The following is a 21,720-nucleotide window of genomic DNA, read 5'->3' as shown; positions in this document are numbered from 1 at the left end:
CACCATTTTAGCATAGCTCTATGTTACCTTGCAGATATATTCTAGACTCTTTTGGATTCTCATCTCCCTGAGCTTCAGAACTGATGATCCTGCCCTTTTTTTTCCCCTCCTTTTTCTAACATTACCAGAGGGCAACAACTAAAAGTCCCATCTCCAATTTCAGATGTTAATTGTCGTACAGGCCCTCTGAAGTATGCTCATATCAGGTAGAATAGCAGCTCCCCCACCTCCTTTTTGAAGGTTATATCTATGTAATGTTTAAAAAGGTTTAAATATGGGAGGAAAAATGTCTTGACTTTGAAAAACAAAGACCAGTACTACAAAGCTGTAGATTTGAAACAATTGATTGTTAGGATTTCTGTGATTATCAGGTTCTTTTTTATCTTATTTCTGTGGTGGGTTCATGCAGTTTGGTCGTCTGCCTGCTAATGACCATCGCAAAAATTTCATTCAGTGTTCTGGAATGAATGCAAATCTGTGCCTCGTATGCATATGTTACAAATTATCTGGAGTTTGTAATCTATGCGGAGTCTTCCCCCTGCTGTTCTGAATCACTGGAAAATGGGTATTGGAATAAGGCATGTATTTAAATGTTTTAATTCTTACCTATTGTGGCTGAGAGAGTCCTTGAGAGCCAATGGAAATCCTTTTTTTTTTCTTGGCACTAATCAAGCAAGTGTTATCTTGTCACTTAGTGGGATGTATTGTTATTCCTTAGTAAAATACAAATCTGTGTTTATCCTCAGATATTTTAGGAATAACAGCCATTATTTTATTTTTATATATGTGTTCTTGGCTGTATTCATAAATTACGTATTTTGAGCTACCAAGTAATACTTCATTCAATATAAATTGATACAATAGAATGGAAGTTATTTACTTAGATTTGTTTTCTAGTTGCATATTCTCAGCCTATGTAAGACTATTTTGTTGTAATAGCCTGAATTTTTGAAACTCACAATATTGTTTCTCTAATATCTACCTTCAGATTTCATTTATTCGAATAAGTCAATTTTGTTTGTAATCGATATTAATAAAATCAGAATAAAGTTCGTATCTATCAAAAACTGCTTTTATTATTATTATTTTAAATTTACAGATACTTTCTCTAAATGGAAGGAGCTGGTTTATGATTTAGAAAGAAGAGTGTGTGATAGGTCAAAGAGAATCTCACCTTATATTTGATCTCTCAGTCACCATATAAAATACTAAGGAAGTTTTATTCATTCATTCATTCATTCATTTAGCAAAAAATCTGAGCTGCTTCTGCATGCCAGGCATTGATTTAGGTGCTGGAAATGTATCAGTGGACAAAATCGAAGAAAACCCCTTTCAAAGAGCTTACATTCTGATAGAAACCAATATGATATTTAAAATAATGCAATTTTCAAAACAATTAGCACAATAGAAAGAAGGCCGATCAAATATATCAACCTTATTGACCTTACAATGTTTGGGCTTCTTTTCTTTTTCTTTCTTTTTTTTTTAAAGTAGGCTCCATGCCTGACTGGGGCTTGAACTCCCTGAGATCTAGAGTCGCATGCTCTGCTGACTGAGCCAGCCAGGCGCCTTGGAATATTTGACTCTTATCTTTCATTGTATGTTAGTCATAGAGGTTCAGTTTGCCTTTTCTGAATTAAGAATGAGTATATGGTTTTATATTAGACCTTTTTATTGTGATATGTCCAGTTGTCACTGAAGTTTGCCCCATGAAGCAGCAAACTACAACATTGTTCATATTCATTCAGTCATTAGATAATGAACACCCTTACTCAGTCTTTTGCATAACCAGGTAATGTCCCTTCTCTCTTTTGCAAATTAGGAGACATGGGTAATAGTTGGACTTTGAGGGCTCAGAGTTGTGCCTGTTTTTGAACAGTATAAAAGAGTATTTCTCCTTTATATGGTAATATACAACCACAGTATAAAATTAAGAGAAATCAGTGGAGATACTTTAACTTCGTGGTAGCATAATTATATATCTGTGAAATGTTATTTTGCAAAAAGTGGCGAATCTAATTAAAAAAAAATATTTACTTATTGGGGGGGGTGGGGGGGGAGGGCGGGGAAGGCACAGAGGGAGAGAATATCCAAGCAGACTCCCACTGAGCACAGACCCTGAAGCCTGAAGCAGGGCTCCATCTCACAAGGCATGAGATCGGGACCTAGTCAAATCCAAGAGTCGGATGCTTAACCGACTGAGCCACCCAGGTGCTCCATGATTTTAATTCCAGTAAGTTTTCGTGCACCAAAAAAAGAATGAGAGATCCGCATGCTTTTTGTTCCATTAAACTCCAAGAAAATATATGGGTCATTCATACTTATTTGATCATGCTGTTCTGCCTACTGCTTCTTGTGAGCAGGTTGCTCGATGAGTAAGGCCTATTCCTGTAGTTAGTTAGGATTCTTTTTCTCCCCTTTTCTTTATATGTCCGTGTTAGTCACCATATTCTCGCCAAGACTACAGACCTTTGAAAATAGTTATTTGATTGGTTTATATATATAAAGAGGAAAGACAAGCAAAAAGTTGAAGAAGCTATGCTAGTATAGCCTGGTGTTTCTGAAACTTGAATAAAGCATGTTTATGCAACAATGTTACTTAATATGTAACAAACCTAAATCTAGGTATAACACTTGCTGATCTCACATGCTATCAAACAAAAATAACTTTAAAATACTTCTACATACCAATAAAACTAAGAATCAGAAAATCAAGCTAGCATTCCTTTAACCTTGGGTGATGTGGTTTAGCTGAAACTTGCTTTCCAGACAAGATTCTGATACGGACTGCTACGATTTGTTATTCTTAACCATGTGCTTTGTGACAAAACGTTGGGGCTGTCTTTTTCTATTTGAACTAACCTTTATTTATAAGTGGTCTCCATGTGGTGTGACTATCATTTTTGTTAGAATGGCTAACATTTACTGAGGACAAGCTATTCAGTAGATACTATTTTAAGTGCTCTGTATTTTTTCATTGAACACTCACAACAAATCTATGATAGAGGTACTGTTATTAGCCCCACCTAACAGATGGAGAAATTGAGGCACAGTGAGATGAATTCACCTAAAGTTACAAAGCTAGCAGGTGGTGAAGTTGGACTGAGCAGTCTGTATCCATGCTCTTAACCACTTGTTTAAGTTAACCCCTTTATAAATCATCAGCCCACATTTTAAAAAATGTTGACAGTTGAACTAAGTTTTTGGCAACAGTGTGATCATAAACAAATGTAATAGCAAAGACACATAGCAACATGGATGTTATTATGCTCATATATGTTACTTAACATAGAAAACACATGTTTTAAAAATTCTTGCAGGTAATTCATGGTGTCCTAAGATTATAAGCACAGTGAAAAACATTTGACTTGGAAGACCCAAGGAAGAGTTTACAACAGGTGTTGAAACACAAATAGTCTTATTATCAAAGACTCAGTTCACTCAGATCTTTATATAAATGATGGTATTTATTGAACTACCAACTCCTCTTAAAGGAAGTTAAGTTTGAACTGCAGAAGGAATTTACAAAGTAGAATTACTTTTTGGCAGTGAAAGCAGGTAAGGATGTGGGTTACCAAAAGGAGGCCATGGAGTGTTCATTACCTAAGCCTGCCGTCACTCACCTAATGTGTAAATGGTTTAGGTACTCTTCTTAGAGATGATGAGGATGAGATGAGCTGTTTGTAATACATAATGTAAATGGGTCAAAGAAAGTAAATATGCATAGGAAGAAAGCTAAAAATAGAAAATAAGAAATCAGTGCAGGGAGTAACCCAAGTAAATACGGTTACTTCTGCTAAATATTAAAATGAGCTCTGTTATAAACTTCCGGCAACTATGGCAGAAAGGTAAATACAGTGATTTTCTCTACTTTTCAATGTCTGCTGAAGAGAGGAATACCGGGTCCTAGTTTTGAATCCTACATCTGCGTGAAGGAGGCTCTGATAGAGACCTTGGATAAGCTCTTACCTTGCCCTTAGTTCTCTATTCAGTTAAATAGGGATGTATCACGTGTCTTTCATATACTTGTGATACACTCCCCAGACCCTCCTCCAGGAGTGAGACACTAGTCAGTCTACCCCCATCCCCCCACCTCCCCACCCCGCAACCACAGGCTGCTTGGAGCAATGACTGGCCATGGCTTCCTGGTGAATTCCAGGAAGGAAGTTCTCTTTGCCCAAGGGAGCTGTCTCTCCCAAGGTTAGGCTCCCTCTCCAGGGGCAGCCTGAATCCAGTGGCTGGCCAGTGCTGAAATACAAAGGTACAGCCTCCTTGCCCCAGTTCAGGACAACTCTGAAGGCTCATCCCAGTTCCCTCACCTCATTTTAGGTTAGCTGAGGCCTCTGTTACAACCTGTTTGTCTCCCCAACCCTGTTCAGGTCAGTCTCTCATAGGCGTTCTCAAGAGCTCTCCTTCATAAGACTGCTGCCCTGCCTCCTCAGACTGTTTCCTGGGACCCTCTCTTTTAGCATTAAAGTAAACATTAGGAATAATAAATATAAACTGCTTAGCCCAAATCTCAGCATACAGTAGGCACTGAGAAAAATGGTAGTTAATGGTTTTTACCTTCATTGCATGGGACATTGAGCCACATATGGAAAATGTTTGGTTTTTGTAGACTACATTTTTCATATGGCTATTGCTTTTAGCAAGCCTCATAAAGGTAAGAGTAAAATATAAAAATGCTACCAAATGAGCTATAGAAAGTGTTATGATTGCTTGAATTTCTTTCTAACAACTTCCTAAATAAGTTCAGGTTGCCAAAGGACAAATGCATAAACTTAAAACATGCTTATTTTCAGGGCTTTCATTGAAAAGGTATTTGTCAGCATATGAAGATGTGTTCTGTGCATGTGTTTATGATTTGTAGTTTACACCATGGAAATGCAAAAGAAAAACCCCACGTTTTGAAGTACAGTTGACTCCTGAACAACATGGGGATTAGGGACACCAACCCCTTGTGCAGTCAGAAGTCTGGGTATAACTTTTAAATCCCCAAAAACCTAACTACTAATAACTTACTGTTGACCAGAAGACTTGCTGATAATACGAAGTGTCGATTGACATATTTTGTATATGTATTACGTACTGTATTCTTACAATAAAATAAGCTAAAGAAAAATATTAAGACAATCACAAGAAAGAGAAAATACATTTACAGTCATGTATTTGTCAAAAAAAATTCATGTATAAGTGGACCCTTGTAGTTAAAATCCGTGTTACTCGAAGTTCAACTTTAATTCAATATTTACCCCTTTAAAAACAATTGTCTGAATCTTGTCCCAGATTCAGTCAAGACTAATGCTTGTACCCAGATAGCATGATGGGGGATTTCTAATAACCTCGCTTTTTAGATGATTTTGTCTACATGTCACAACCAAATATGCCAAATTAACTAAGGGAAAGAATTTGTAGTATAGATTATCTTTGCATAATAGATAGTAGTTTTGGGTAAGAAAATATGTACAAAACTTTCATGATTCACATGAAAGGAGTAAGGTGGCTTACTGTATTTTTGGTGGGGGGGAGAATTGCTCTGCACCATTTTCCTTTTAAACACTGGTCTCATTACTAGCAGAAAGTACCCTGTGTTTGGGAAGCAGTACAACGTTGTAATGCTAAAGCTGTGTGAGGTGTTTTTGTAATGTGTGTGTGTGTGTGTGTGTGTGTGTGTGTATGCGTGTGTAGTTCTTAATTATGGACCAATTAGTGTGCAATGCAGGATGTTTGTGTGGGAGGCCTTTACAGATAAATGGTTTTCCCCTGCTATCCTAGAAATATTTTAGATAACTCTTGAATATGTTTTTGGTTTTTTTTTTTTAGTTCTCACATATTCACAAAAGTTAACATTTTAAATATCATCCGAATGTCCCTTTGAGGTTCTGCCCCAGGGTGTGAAGTACTGAGAAAAAGATTTAACAGAGATGCTAATACAGCAGCTTCAGAAGTGATGGAGGAGGGCAGGTGAAAATAACCTAATCCAGGTGAATTCTTACCAAACAACTGATTTTCCCCCACTTAGATGGGGAGGAAGTTCTAGACAAAGAGTGGTATGTGACTGTCTTTGATGGCTGTAACTCTGTGGCTGCTTATGTCCAAAAGAGTTCAGTAGTTCAGAAAGCCCTAATTTTTTGACCTGTCTTGTTCTCAATAGAGCAGCACTTGAGGATTTCATGCCTAGAAAGATTCTCGTATCCCAAAGAAGCCCTTAAACATGACCACACTTCCTAGGTCCTCTTGTACGGTGTTGCTGCCAAGATGAGATACTCTATGAACACCCACATGCCTTACCTACAGTATAGGATTGAAAATGGATAGTCCTGTGAACATAGTTCCTTGAGCAATGGAAGATGTGTTTTCAGCAGTTACTATTGCCCTCCTTGAGGGTTTTTCTTCTTCATAATCTGAATGGACAAGACCCTCACCTGCTAGCACGGAGAAACCTAGAAAACGTAGGGGAGTTGATGCTCACTGAGGATTAAAATCTCCTGAAGAGTCTCTCCCTCCTGAAGCCAGGACTGACCAGTTATAGACACAAAAGTGAGTCACTCGTAGCCAGAGTTGGAATGTGGCGCAAGCTGAAAAAATATCCAATCCTGGCCAGCTCCCCACAGAGACTGGGGCTCCAGAGAGGTAAGATCTCTTGGTTTCTGGTGGTCCTTCTTCTGTCTGGCCCTATCAGAATCCAGGAAACAATTGAGTCTTTTTTTTCCTTTTCTATCTTTGACAGAACTGTACTTTATATTCTTGAATATTTTATTTATTTAATGTGTAAGGCATAAGAAATGATCAAATTTGGACAGAGCAACAGAGCCCTATTTGGTGGGTGGACCCCTCCCCCACCCAAAGGAAACCATAACAGCAAGCATGGTAGATATTGTTAAAATAGCCCTTGCCCTCTGCAGCTAGTCCCTTTGTTACAAAGGGAATTTGCTTTGCTAATTATAGCCATATCTATGTGTCATACCCTTTTCTGCTCCCGCTTTTTTCAAGGCGGAGCCTTAGCTACCTTGGATTTATTGATTCTATATATATAATACAAAACCGTGATTATACGTCGAGTTTCCTGATTTTCTCCGCTAAGAAAAAAAATTGCTCTTCTTGCAAGTGATTTACAATGTGAAAATTACCTTAATTCATTTACTTAATAAATATATCTATTGAAGCCTTATGTGATAGGCACTATTCTGGACTCACGGAAACCGTGAACTAGGCAGACATAATTTCTACCTCCCAGAGTTTATGATCTAAGGGAATAGTTCTCTTAGGGAACATTCATATTTGCATTTGGTACCTCCCCTCCCCCCACCCAAATCCCTTTCAAAGGAATACTTACTTGTCTTGGGTCCTTGTCTCCTCAGTTGGTAAGTGAGGAAGGTGGACTACATGATTTCCAAGGTTCTTTTCCATTCAAAACATTCATAATATTTTGGAAGATGGAACCTGGTTTTGCTCTTAGAGCCTTGGGCAGCTCCCCCACTCGCTGTCAATCATTGTATTATAGAAAGTTTTACCAAAGAGATTATCTGGCAAGGATGGTGATATAGACACAAAGTTTCAAGTGTTCACATGACTTAAGGACAAAGTTTGAGGGTCATTCTTTAAGATACTGCCAACCACGATATGAACAATTCCAGCAGAATAATAGATCAGACTTAGTCTCATCGGGTTAAGGACTAATTGGTGTAGACATTGCCAATTTCTTTGAGACCCTTTGGTCTTTAGGCAGTATTAAAATGGGAGGATGCTAGAGCTTAGCCATTATGACTACTAAGGAAAGTAGTCAAGAGTTATTACACTTGTTTCTAGATCTTCCCTGTTGTAAGTTGCTACCTTACGACCTTACTCCCAGTAATTTATCTAGCATCTGTATTGATAAGTGAATCAGATAATGAATAATCACATATTATGTGATTCAATTAATAATCAGTAAAATTTATGAATCGTTTAATATTGCCCAATTACCACCTCGGAAAAAGATTGCTTCCCTAGCAGGTGGGAGAAAAGTACTATATTTTTGTGATGAGTAAATTGATATCCTTGTATGTTTTTACTGCTAGCTATTGCTTCTTTCAAAAAGCAGGGGAATTTGGCTAATTTATCTCTTAAAGGATATATTAATGCTGCTTTATCTAAAGGAGCAGGATACAGAGCAAATTGGTTAAATTGTACTTTAACTGGTTGTCCCAATCTTTCTTGTAATACCTAATACACAAATTATGCCTACCTTATCTTAGGGCTTCTGACTAATACCTGTTCTATTCTTTGATGGAAGAAACAACACCGTGGTATAGAGCAGCTTTTTAACCCAAGATTCTTGTATGGGCTTTCAGAGTCCATGTTCCCCTTGAAATTGTATGGAACAATTTCATATGTGCATTTTTCTGGGGAGGGGATCCATGACCCAAAAAAGTTAAGAACCTCTGTTCTGGAGAGGAAAAGGAAAAGAGAAATTTAAGAATAGAAAGATCTTTCACTTGCCAAAACCTCCTCTGTAGCGCTAAGAAGTGGGAGAGTGTGAAAGTGTTGTATTTTTGGTCTTGGTTTTGATCTGTTGGGGTTTGGGGTTGATTTTAAAGCGTTTGGGTGATTGGCAAATGCACTTGCCAGATTTTGATGGAAAACCTAAAAAAATAGGTAGTAAAACTTCTGCAGGCCCCCAGATGGATTTCACCTTGAGAGACTTCCTAATCATTAGTTACAGTTCTGTGTAATAGATATGCATTTGTAGTAATATATGTTATACTTATAATATCTCTCTTACTGTATGAAGAAATGTGTTTATTTGCTTATGTCTCCTGTTTCGGGTTTTTTTTTTTTTCCCCACCTTTTGTGCTCCCAGTAAGCAACTAAAACAAATTAAATAACTTTTGAGTCTCTCTAAAAGATACTGGAAGAAACTCAGTGGTTTTGTTGTTGCCTCATTAACTAAGAGCAGCTTGCTGTAACAGTTACACTACAGCAATAACTTTTTAAAAAAGATTTTATTTATTTATTTATTTGAGAGAGAGAGTGAGCACAAGGTGGGTGGGGGTGGGGAGGGAGGCGCAAGGGAGAAGCAGACTCCCCGCTAAGCAGGGAGCCCAATGTGGGGCTTGATCCCGGGACCCTCAGGTCATGACTTGAGCCAAAGGCAGACGCTTAACCCACTGAGCCACCCAGGTGCCCTAAAGCAGTAACTTTAAAGGAAGAAGATAGATGTATTTCACAAAGACCTTTTTGCTTCAAAACTCATGTGTGCTTAGGCTGAGGTATTGTTTTTAACACTTTTATAAATGATTAGTTTGGCGATTTGCCCCCAGGATGATTTCCCCTATCTTTTGTGGAATAGAACATGTGATTTTTAAGACTCTGACTGCAAATAAGTATGTTCTTTATGTAATCATTTGGGTTTAAAACATCTCAAATTTATCCTATTTAGTTGCCAGAGGGTTAAGATCAACTATGTAATCCATTTCTAGTGTTCCCAGTTCCACAACTACATTTGAAAATCTGTTTCACTGCTTGTGTTTTCTTATAACATTGTTTCCTGCTATTACAACTAAGCTGTCCTGCCTCGCAGTTTGACTTTGTTTTTCATCTGACATCTTAGATGTATCATTCCAGTGTTTCCTAAACGACACATTTATGTGGCTATTATGCCTTATTTCCATTCCTCCTTATTACAGACCCTGTCCCACCTGTAGTCAGTTCTGTTAGAACAGTGGTTTTGTCATGGTGATTATTTTATGATTGTATGAAATGGGGCAAATTTTGAGACAATGATTGAGCCAATAGCAGAATTGGTTGGCATATGCCCATATGATTATTTAGTTTGCTTCCTGCTTTGCCATAGCAGGGAAGAATTCAATTCCTCCCGCTTCCTGAAAGTCAAAGGAGGAATTGGAGGACACAGAAGTGAAAGACACCTTATTTTTTACCCCCAAAGTAGCTCATGTGATGTCAGGAAGGGCTTTGATGAAACCACTGGCCCTACTTATAGATCTTATTTTCCAAGCCTTTCATTATTTTATTTGCCCTTTTCTGAACTCTACAATTTCCCTCTCTTGTAGCTGGTTCGATGCCCAGAACTGAATGCTGTGCTCCAGCTGTGGCCTCACCGGTGCTGAATAGAGAGGAAGAGCCACCTTCATAGCTTACATGTGATTCCTCTGCTTATACAACCCAATACTGGATTTACTTACTTTGGCAAGATAGCTGCATTGTGCACTGTATTTAATGTTACGTGTACTGTAACCCTGGGTCTTTCTCTGCATTGCTGCCGTTAAACCCCCAATCCTGCCAATCTAGAACTCCTGCCTTTGTTTACCCACACCCCCTCCCCCGTAGACCCTTCTTACATTCATCCACAATGAATGTCATCTTTATTCTCTCATTTCCTTTCACTCCAGTCTTAAACTTTGGCGAAACCTTCCTTCTGTCTATAAATTATCGGTTGTCAGCCATCTTACTTTCCTCCTTGCTTTGGTAATGGGACAATCTTTCAAGCCTTTTCTCTGGTTCTTTTCCTGTTGGAGTCATTAACCACGTGGTGTTTCTTCCAAACCGAATACCTCCAGACTCTTCTGATTTGACCACCTGATCAAGTTGTTACCTCTCCTTTAGTTCTTCTTTCCAGATTTTCTTGACTCCTCCTGACCTCTATTCCTCTGACTTCGTTCAAGATACAGTATTATCTCACTCCTCTTCCCCAGAGGGGAGATTGTATATTGATTTACCAGGAAATTTCTAGTAATAAGGAAAGTGTTACTCTTCTCCATTGTGAATAGACTGGTCTTTAATAATTTTAAGCAAATTCTTTCCCTGTCCCTACCCCCTCCCTGAGATCATAATTAAAAAAAAAAAAAAGTTAGAGGTTAATTTTCCATACATTTCTAAGACTAGTGAGCTAAAGAAAGAAGGAAGGGCAGTGAGGTGGGTATTTGCGTTGGGTAGGAAATGGCCTTTCAAGAAGGCTAAACTGAGATTCTTGTTGGGTTTGGCATGGCTGTCTGAAATGGGAGGTGAGACTTTGTTTTTCCTAGATTCTGGAGCATTCTCTTAATCTCAGATTTAGAGTAGGTTTTTAAGTTGGCTTATTTAGGACTGTTGACACAGACACACAGTTATTTAATTGCCTGCTTTGGTTCATCATTTAGAGTGTGGGAAGTGTAACTTTTTCTGATTGGAAGGTCTCCATATGCTCCTTTTATCCATTTCTTAAGTCCCTGCAGTTCCACTGAATTCCAGTGTCTCCTGTAGTGGTGGTCAAGTTCATGTTTGAGTTCTCACCTTTTTTTTTTTTTCTATCTTAGTTGATGTGTCCCTATTCAAACAGCCTCTCCTTGGATCTGTGGATCTTTTACTGAACTCAGAAGGTACCTCTTATGTGTACTTATGTCTTGAGAGAGTTAAAGTCCATCTGGAAATCTTTTTAACATTATTTCAACATATCAAATTCCTATCGTATGGATTTACGAATTACCAAACATTTTTCCTGCAGACCCCTGATAGATATTTTACATATCAGCACATTACACTATTAAAGTGTATTACAGAAGTACACTATGAAGAAAGATGTGGCAAGATCTCTTAGCCTTTTTTGATGAAATATAGAATGTATCCTGACTATTCTTCGGTCTCTAAAATCATTAGATATTACTAGTTTCCTTATTCACAGTTACATAAGCCAAGTAAAATTGTAAGCTCAATTTGGTGGTTTCAAAGAAAGCCAATCTTTTCTGTGGTTTTCTATCATGTATATAGTCAATGATTTGTGGCTTTGCTTTATGCCCATATCACATCCTGAGAAGGCTGGCACCTTTCTTCAAAGGAACATCAGTTTTATTCCTTGTCTTCTGAAATAACCCTCAGTGACAGATCCCACTGGGCTCTTCTGTGTGCTGCATGCTTTTCTCTAGGCAGCCAGTAAGGAGTGAGTGGTGGCATCTCCATTTATGGCCTTGGAAGGGTGAAAGGGACATGGCCGGGACTCTCCATGTATGGTCCTTGGAGGAGTTGAAAAGAGTGGTTGGGGTGTTCTTGGAGGCAGAAACTAGACATTGTGAGATAAAAATAAATTGGCAGGAGATGTTTGCAATTCAAATTCCAATCCCTGCAAGGAGCGCAGAGGGCACTGGGAAAGGGGAGTATATAGAAAGTCAAATGAGATCTGCTGCAGGCATTTGTCTCCTTCCATTGGAAGGGTTGCCCTGTGACACATTTCCCAAGTTCCTGCCCGATTTTTCTCTAGAAAGTTCTGTGTTATGTAGTTGTGACTATCTTTTACAAAGAGAAAGAGAGGGAACACTTTTTTAAAGAGTGTATTAATCAGAAACCTCAGTTCTTTAAGGCATCGTTGGAGGCATCAGAAGAGATTTCTAGAAAGAGGCAGGGAGAGGCAGGGGCGTATGCAGGGGGTAGGCTGGCTGGTTTTCTGACGGGAGCCTGCTCACTGCTCTGTTTATGTCTGAGGAAGATCATCCTGTGTGTCCTGCTTGGATTATTCCTTTTGCCCATCTGGATTTCTGGTCTCAAAGGACAGATCTGCAAAATATTTGACGGTGTCTTGTCGTTTGTCAACTGTGATTTAAAGATGCGGAACTTTCGTGGAGGTTTTGTAAAGATTATTAAGAGTTGTTTCAGTTTGGTGAGAATATGTGATATATTGGCTTATGGAAAGTAATCTCACATTTAGGAGAAACCTACAGTCTGGCTAACATGTATACATTAAGTCTGAGGTGAACAGGTTTTGTAGAGTTGTGTCAGAAAGTATTTGAGAGCCATCAGGGAAAAAGGGTCTTGTTTCTCTCAAGAAAATTCTGAGTGAAATCCAGTCAAGGAGAAGGGAGCTTCAAAGGAACAAAAGCAGCAGAGATGGGATAGACACTGGATAGCACTGAACTAAATGTGGATGCTGGGACTAAGTCCTTGATTTATCCTTTAAAACATGTAAGACAGTTAAAGAAGCAGGGCGAATGATCGGAAGTATGCATTGAAAGACCATGAAGAAAATGGAAGTGTTGTGCAAGATAATAAAATTGTCCGCGTTTTCTCTGTGGACTCACATAGTGATTTTTATTTGCTGTGTGGCACAAGGCAGAGAAGGAAGTAAGATGATACCCTGTCCACCTCACTTCCCTCCCCGCCCCCCCCCAAAAGAAATTATTGGCCTTCTTTGTTGGTTTTAGCTGGCAATTTGTGTTGGTTGAATTGATGAGTACTGGCTAATCTTTTGATGTAGGAATGAGTATATTGTTTCTGGATGGTTGGTGTTTGAGACTGGGGATCTGTAGCATAATCCGTTTGACCTCTTTCAAATTTTAGCAACCTCCCTAAAGATAGAGTAAGTTAGTTAAGGACTATGGACTTCGTAAGTAATATGTTTTATTAGCTGATTCATTTAGACAATTGTTTTGACCCTGTTTTCCTTCTTAGGAGTAAGGAAGGTTATATTCTTTGCTTTGGGAAATTCTTCTTTCTGTCCTCCCTTCCCTCACTTTTTCCAAATTCTGGGCACAATAGCAGCTCTTTTCTCTTCTGTGGCAGGTGTGCATCCTATTGGCTGGCTGGTATTTCTTGTTTTCTTTTTTTTTTTTCTTATTCTTTTTAAAGGGGGGGTGGGGGTATAAAAATATATGTATGGGATACATGCAATAATGTTGTAATGTTTCTTGTTGTTTAATGGATGATTAATTGCAAAATAATTGTTTGAATTATAACATGTTTGAGTAAATGCTAAATTAGTTTTTTTTTCTAATATAATAATGAATTTGAAATCTAGCATTCCTGTAACAATGTGTCTATGTTTGTCTGTCTGTGTCTGTCTAATAGTAATTAATATCTGTGGTCCGTACCTGGAAGAGGAAGTACAGCTTTAAAGGAATAACAAAAGACTTTGTGTCTTAGACCCTTCGCAGGTGTTACAGTCGGGTGAAAGAACATGGTGTTGGGAAAAGAAAGAGCAGTTACACATTTGAACAGTTGGAACAGGTGTTTGGTCAGGGAGGATGGGATGCTCAGCCCTGCCAGCCTGTACTTATTAACAGTAGTGGCTTGTACCAGGAGCTGGAGTCAGATGGCAGCACTATGGAGGACTATTCACAGGAGGACTGGGGAAACCACAGTCAGGATCTCCATGGCTATCCAACAGATCAGGAATTGGGTAAGAAAGCCAATACATATGATATTTAACGTGTGTGTGTGTGTGTGTGTGTGTACCCCTTCATATGTGCACTCACCCTTAGTCGCTGTCTCAGCCTCTGGTGCTGCTCCCACTGTCCACACGAGGCACATGGCCAACCTCCTTGGGGCAACGTGGGCATCGTTGTTTTGGCCCTAAATTGCCAGCTAGAGCTTGGTGTGAGTCATTTGGATGCGGCTACGAACAAAATTCCTAAAGATGCAGAATTCCTAATCAGGGACAAGTGAAATCCTATGCAATTTAAAATATCCTGCACCTCCTGAGTTCTAAGACAGCTGCCAGGAGTGTTAACTCTTGGTGCAATTTCTCTGGACATGACTATCTTTTCCTTGCTTTATCCCAAATACTTTTCTGTTTATGAATTGGAAAAGGTCCCCAGCCAGACTTTAGTCTGAACAACAACAACAAAAAAGAAGACTCAGTTTACATTGAAAAGAGCTGATGTTTGAATTTTATCAGTGATCATACTCCTTCAGAATTCACTAAGGATCCCATCCAAGCAGTAGCTGGAATGATTTAGATTAGCATTAAAAATGGAAAACAAAACTCTTGGCCATCGATTTCAAACTGGGATGGCCTAATTGAAAAAGAGGTATATGTAGTTGTTTTTGTTTGTTTTTGCAAAAATTGCTCCAGTTTGGGCTTTCATAATTTGGAAGTCCGAACCCAGTGTCTGGTGCAGGCAGTGTGGTTCAGTAACAAGTTGTGTGATGAGTGTTCACTTCTAAGTAAACGTTCTGACTCCCCAGTGAGCTGCTCAGGCAGCCTCCAAGGAAGCGTAAGTAGGATTGGCACTGTAAATGTGCTTCCTTAGCTCACGATAAAAGTCCACAGGCCTGGTGTTACAGAATTCCTGATGATAGAGAAATGCTAATTTCAAAAGAAAAAGGATTAAATGCTAATATCTCTTACAAATGCTATATTTTTTTAATCTCTCAAATATTAGAAGGGAAAAGGAGAGAAGAAAGAGGCTGTAAAACTATAAGATTAACACAATGTGAGAAACTTAAAGATTGGGAGACTAAAAAGGGCTGATGCCAAGTGATCGCTACCCTTTAATTTCTAAATGGTAATAAGGTCTAAATGGCTTTGGCATCCCATTACTCGGGTTTTACCCTAGAGAGTTAAGTTCCACCCAAACCTTTGGGAAAAAATAACATGCAGAGTATATTGATCGTGATATTGGGGGAATAATTGCTCTGTAAAACCTACATAGAAAATCTGAGTAGGAGAGAATCATTTTTCATTCTCGTTTCTTTAAAAATCATGTTTGCCGTGAAATTAAGCTTTAAGCTCCTAGCTAGAAATCCACTGGTGACCTTGAAGAATTTTATACTTGTAGAGCTGGTTTCTGATCTTGCATATAAATGTATGCATCTCATTATATAAGAGTTATATTTATAAATCTGGCATTGGACAGTGTTTGACACTAGAATTACAGCCTTGCATTCAAAGTATGAAATGAACAGTAAACACAGTTACTTCTCTACCTAAATGTATGCTACTTAGAAAAATATAATTTGTTTCAAAACCCTTGCTTTTCAGATGAAATACCTCTCACAAAGAGAACATTAAAAATAAAACAAGAATCTTCTGAAGAGGCACAGTAAGTAGATGCTTCTTTCTACAAAGTATATTAACCTAAATTTAATGACCATTGGGAAGACATAGAAAGTCACTGCTGTCATTAGACATGTATGGAAAATACAGCCATACCATTGAGGGAGCAGTTGTATTCACAGTGTCTCATCTGTTTAGCTTACATTTGCCAGTAGTTAATCTACATTGAGAATTTTGTATATGACATGAAGAAATAAATGTGTTAACACAAAAACAAGTGTGTTGATGGTGTTTGCCTATACTCAAATGTGACTATGTAGGTGTCTCATTACGGTACAGAGATGACTTACAGGGCCCTGAGTTAATCTGGGGTTGGCTGCGATGCCAGAAAGGCTAGAGGGGCACTTGCATGCCTTATGATATTACTCTGCAGGGATCAAGAAGCAAGCTCCTAGGTGGCCTTTTTATCCATTTGGAAAAGAAAGACATTGACAGACGAAAGATGGAATCCCGGGCTGGGGTCCTTCAGCTGGCTACGTCACCTGAGTTCAGTTCTCTCTTCTGTAAGGAGACCACAGGACTCTGAGTTTCAGTGAAGCTATGTTTGTAGTTCTTTTATTTATTTATTTTTAAAGATTTTATTTATTTATTTGACAGAGAAAGAGACAGCAAGAGAGGGAACACAAGCAAGGGGAGTGGGAGAGGGAGAAGCAGGCTTCCTGCTGAGCAAGCAGCCCAATGTGGGGCTCGATCCCAGAACCCTGGGATCATGACCTGAGCCGAAGGCAGACGCTTAATGGCTGAGCCACCCAGGCGTCCCTGTGGTTCTTTTAATTAACTTTAAGGAAGTCCCTCACTAAGTCTATGAAATAAATATATTAAAAGATCAATTTAGGGGGAAAGTAGAGGAACGCCATTTTTTTTTTCAATCTGGTCATCCGGAAACCCTGATAGCACCTATTTTTTTCCTTCTGTACTTCATTGTGCGCATGTGAGCTTGATGTTTGAGGGGACGGTGGACAAAGGGGGAACAGGCGAGATGGAAAGAGCTGTGACAAGCAACAAGCAATATAAAAAGGAAACTTGTTTTCACTGAGCCAACCACCACTACCATCACCCACTTTGCAAATGCTCCTGTCTTTTTCAGAGTATCTGTAGAACAAAAGAATTCCCAGTATCAGCTGCTCCCCTATCGGGGCAAAGGGTAAAAGTTTAGGGATCAAGAATTATTTCTCAAAATTATAACCACTCCCCACGCCTCAACAAAGAAGTTTATGACTCAAGTCAGTAAGCTTGAGGCTGTTTCTTGTTGGGAAGTAGATCTGTTTTCCAGTTGGGACATCAGAATGTCCCAAAGGAAGGGAAATTCTGATGATGAATATTTTTTAAAAATGCATTATTACTAGTCCATCCCTTCAGGCCCTGAGTCTCCAAAAAGGCCATCGTCTCTCCTTTACTAAAATGTCCCATCTCTCCCTTTCAACTGCTTGGGACCTTGAGGAGAGGCCCAGGTGACCTAACTGGAGATGAACTCAGATCTCACAGAATGGGTGTCCCTACCATCTGCACTTTTCCCGTGGTTGGAATTTCAGAAATCAGGAACTAAAATAGACCCTTCTCTGGAGCCATTTAAATAACGGGGTCTCATTTTTACTGTGCTCCATAGTTTTGAAAATGTGTTGAGTTTTAGGCCCAGGGATCTCCAGACAGACATCAGATCAGCAGGTTCCGTAGAAACGGACCGCTTTGCTGCCTCTGCTCCAGGTTTTAGCTCACACAGTGAGAAGCTTTAAAGTGGTTCCTAATAGGCCATTTATTTTCCAGTGCAAGTTTCCTCAGAACTATTCCTTATGGATGATTTAAGGCTAAGACAATGCTGAATAAAATAACTTCATCTGGGCATTGGATATGTTTTTCTCCAAGTATAAGTGGGATGAGCCTAAGATAGCAGACATAGTGTGTAGTTAAAACGTACCAACCTTCAGGACGCCTGGGTGGCTCAGTTGGTTAAGCAACTGCCTTCAGCTCAGGTCATGATCCTGGGTTCCTGGGATCGAGCCCCGTGTCAGGCTCCCTAATCCTTGGGGAGCCTGCTTCTCCCTCTCCCTGTGCCTGCTGCTCCCCTTGCTTGGGCTTTCTCTCTCTGTCTCTCTCTGTGTCAAATAAATTAATAAATAATCTTTAAAAAAAAAATCTCAAAAAAAAAATATATATATATGCCATCCTTCATCCATAAAGTAGAGTCACCTAACCTGCTCATTTAGTTGACAGTTATTTGCCAAGTGCCTACTTCATGGCAGGCACTGGGATGTTGATCAGTGAGCAGAATCGATGAAAATCTCTGCCTTCCACCATCCCAACTCCTTAACCTGGTCCTTGAGATCATTGTAGCATTTCAAAAGAGGACAAGGAAGGATGGTGGCTGTATACGAGAGCTTTTCTTTCAGCATTCATGCAGACACACAGTCCTCTATCTTTACCTCCTGAGCACCAAGCTGAGTATGACTGATCACTGAGTGCCTTTGTGTACTCTGAGAAGGAGCAGTTCTCCAGCAATGCAGTGATTTTATCGAGATGGCCACTCCAGTACTTGAGAATTTCTGTGACAAACTAAAGAGTGGAAGATAAGTCTAGGGCAGTCTCTGGCTTCGAGAAGCAGCAGGCGACAAATCTTAGCATTTTGTCATCTTGCAGAGAAAGCCAAAGAGAGTAAGAGGACAGACTGAGAATGAGTACATGGGAGGTTCCCCAGTTTGTTCCCCAAACTCTTCCCCTAGAAGATACAAGGATTTAATAGGAAACTTTCAAGCATTGTTTCCTTCCAAGAAGCTATACACCCTCTTCTCTTTGCCTGCGTTTGATCGTACATAAGGGTGGTCATTGAGTATTTTTGTAGCTTAAACCTATGACCGATGTAGACTGTAATAGATTGTTATTAAGTTAACATTTAACAGACTTCCATCTTTCAATGTCAAAGTCTTTGCCATACCTGAGAAACAAACTTGTAATTACATATGCTCATATATAGTGCATGAATTATAGTAAAGTATCAGTTACGGTTTTAGGAGTTAAGCAGCATTTAACAAAAACTTCCCAGCACATTCAGCCTTACTCTGTTAACTCTCCAAATCCAAATTGAAATAATTTCTATACTTTTGCTCCCCTTTAGCAATAGCCCCATTCATTTTTCCCTTCTAAGCTTGATGTAGACTTTTTCCATCTGAATTCTCAGATCTTAATTCTGTGCTTAACTGACAATTCTTCGACATTTGTGAGTAGTAGGAGTTTCAGACAACCAGAAGAAAATACCGTTTTGTTTCTGCATCAGGCCATTAGACATAATTGGTTGTGCATTTCCTACAGCAAACACGTATGGGCCAAAATTACTGAACTCTAAGAACTTCCAGGTTAGAAATTAAGCTCTTCATTATTTTAAGTGATGCAGGATGCCATTTTGAATAGAGCACCCTTCACCTGCCTTTGGTATTAGATTGGAAAGCCACTCTATGCATTATAATAGCCACTTTATAAACCAGCCAGAGAAAGAGAGATACCATACGATTTCACTCATCTGTGGAATTTAAGAATCGAAACAAGCAAAGGGAAAAGAGAGAGACAAAGCAAGAAACAGACTCTTTAACTATAGAGAACAAACTGATGACTCCCAGAGGGGGAAAAGGGGGCCAGAGATGGAGGAGTGCACCTGTCGTGAGGAGCACTGAGTGTCGTGTGGAGGTGTTGAGCCCCAGGATGGTATGTCTGAAACCAATATAACACTGTGCGTTCACTATACTGGAATTGATTAATAAATTAAAAAATTCTAAATTCTTGATTTGGGTTTCTAAAACCCCAGGGGCTTACATATCAATAGTTACTAAGTTTAATATAGCCAGACTATAGAAGTAATGGAAAGCACTTTATCATTAATTGCTAGAAATCTCCTAGGAAAGAGTGTTTCTCAGATTTTAATACTATGTTCATCTTGGCCTGCACTGTCCAGTATGGTAGCCACTAGTCACATGTGGCTATTTATTTATTTATTTATTTATTTATAAGTTTTTATTTATTTATTTGACAGAGAAAGAGACTGCGATAGAGGGAGCACCAGAAGGGGGAGTGGACAGAGAGAGAAGCAGGCTTCCTGCTGAGCAGGGAGCCCAGTATGGGGCTTGTTCCCAGAACTCTGGGATCGTGACCTGAGCCGAAGGCAGAGGCTTAATGCCTGAGCCACCCAGGAGCCCCGACATGGCTATTTAAACATAATTTCAAATTATGACTAAAAATTTCATATGTCACTCACACTGATCACATCTTAAGTGCTAATGGCCACCATATTGGACAGCACAGATTAGAACATTTGCATCATGGCAGAAAGTGCTGGTGCACCGTGCTGAGCTAGACACCTGAAGAATTTGACTTTGTATTTCTCTTTCTAGGAAGAGAGACATCATGCAAAATATCGTCCAGATTTTGGAATCAGTACAATTGAAATGGGAACTGTTTCAGAGCTGGACGGACTTTTCAAGGCTTCATCTTTCTAACAAACTGGCCATTTTTGGAATCGGTTATAACACCCGTTGGAAAGAGGATATTCGTTACCATTATGCTGAGATCAGCTCCCAGGTGCCCCTCGGCAAGCGACTGCGGGAATACTTCAACTCCGAGAAGCCCGAGGGACGGATCATTATGACCCGCGTGCAGAAAATGAACTGGAAAAATGTTTACTACAAGTTTTTAGAGATCACCATTAGCGAAGCTCGGTGCTTGGAGCTGCACATGGAGATTGACTGGATACCCATTGCCCATTCCAAACCAACCGGGGGGAACGTGGTTCAGTATTTATTACCGGGAGGCATTCCCAAAAGTCCAGGCCTTTATGCCATTGGCTACGAAGAATGTATGGAGAGGCCCCCGTCTCCACACCTGGAGCGACATTCTCTGGACCCGGGAAAGGAGGGCCGGGTTGACTTGGAGACCCTCTCAGCACAAGCCTCGTTACAGGTGGAAATCGAGCCCACCCGAATAATCTATTGCTACCTCGGGATTGCTGAGGTCAGGACTCTCCAGCAATGCTTATTTTTACATTTCCAAGCAAATACCAAAACCTTCAGCAAAGATTGGGTTGGTATTAATGGGTTTTTGTCCCAGAACTGTATTGTGGATCCCGGAGTCTCCCCCAAATCTATCTATATCAAATTTGTAGAAGTAGAGAGGGATTTTCTTTCCGCCGGCTCTTTAGTTGAGTGCCTGGAAAAAGCCATTGGATACCCCTTAAAATTTAACAACTGAACGTCATCCTTCATAAGGATTTGGGCTCTTAACCTCCCTTCTCTACTCTCTCTGCATTCCCGAGACTGCCCCCTTATCCAGATGCTGCCATCAGACTCTTCACAGAAACTCGTTCCACAGTTGGGCCAGTACAACTTCAACTGAATTATACCAGACTTTGGGCAGAAAAAGCAGACCTCACCTGAAAATGCTCATTTTGAGCAAACAAGATTCACAGCGAACTTGCATGGTGGGTCAGCTGTTCTTTTTTTAAAAACAAAAAGATAATTTTTAAATGGATTTTAGAGCCCTAATATAAACAAATGTAGGTACATTCCATATTGGACAAAACTTACACTTTTGAGTTTCATATGAAATTGAAAAATTGTATTTTTTTCACAATGTTTCATTTTTACACATCTCTATGTCTCTATATAAGTATTATTTACAACCCTGAATAAATAAGCAATAGATAATGGCAAGTTAAATCGCGAGTCACAGTAAATAAGACTGTTTTTCAATATCACCCTTAGCTACTATTGTATATAATTTAGAGTTTCATTTTTTTCACCAGCCAAGTGTTTTGCTATTCCCAATCAGTGTTGCCTGCAAAGACCTTTGTTTCTGTGATGTACCAACTTTATGGTTGTGTTGCCATTTGAACTTTTTAAAAAAAAAAAAATTATTAAAGTAATTCTTGGCCTCTTGGA

General features: G+C 39.4%; 1 protein-coding gene across 9 annotated transcripts in view; it reads left to right on the top strand.

Moving 5' to 3' along the window:
* Window positions 1-21,720, top strand: part of MSANTD2 (Myb/SANT DNA binding domain containing 2) — a 31,754-nt gene extending 10,034 nt beyond the window's left edge. The window contains exons 1-5 of one of the 9 annotated variants that reach the window (XM_032868814.1): window positions 5,878-5,984; window positions 6,155-6,633; window positions 10,053-14,143; window positions 15,728-15,788; window positions 20,179-21,720. In XM_032868814.1, coding sequence (XP_032724705.1) covers window positions 14,068-14,143; window positions 15,728-15,788; window positions 20,179-21,031 — 990 coding nt within the window. In that variant the 5' untranslated portion in view covers window positions 5,878-5,984; window positions 6,155-6,633; window positions 10,053-14,067 and the 3' untranslated portion in view covers window positions 21,032-21,720. Of the gene's footprint in view, window positions 1-5,877; window positions 5,985-6,084; window positions 6,634-9,147; window positions 14,144-15,727; window positions 15,789-20,178 lie in introns of those variants that run through there. The other 8 variants (XM_032868813.1, XM_032868818.1, XM_032868816.1 and 5 more) reach the window with 8 other exon arrangements.

This window comes from Lontra canadensis, unplaced genomic scaffold (genome assembly GCF_010015895.1).
Source record: "Lontra canadensis isolate GAN:19392208 unplaced genomic scaffold, GSC_riverotter_1.0 scaffold36, whole genome shotgun sequence".
NCBI classification, from domain to species: domain Eukaryota; kingdom Metazoa; phylum Chordata; class Mammalia; order Carnivora; family Mustelidae; genus Lontra; species Lontra canadensis.
The sequence above is the reverse complement of the archived record's forward strand: the minus strand, read 5'-3'. Positions and strand labels throughout refer to the sequence as shown.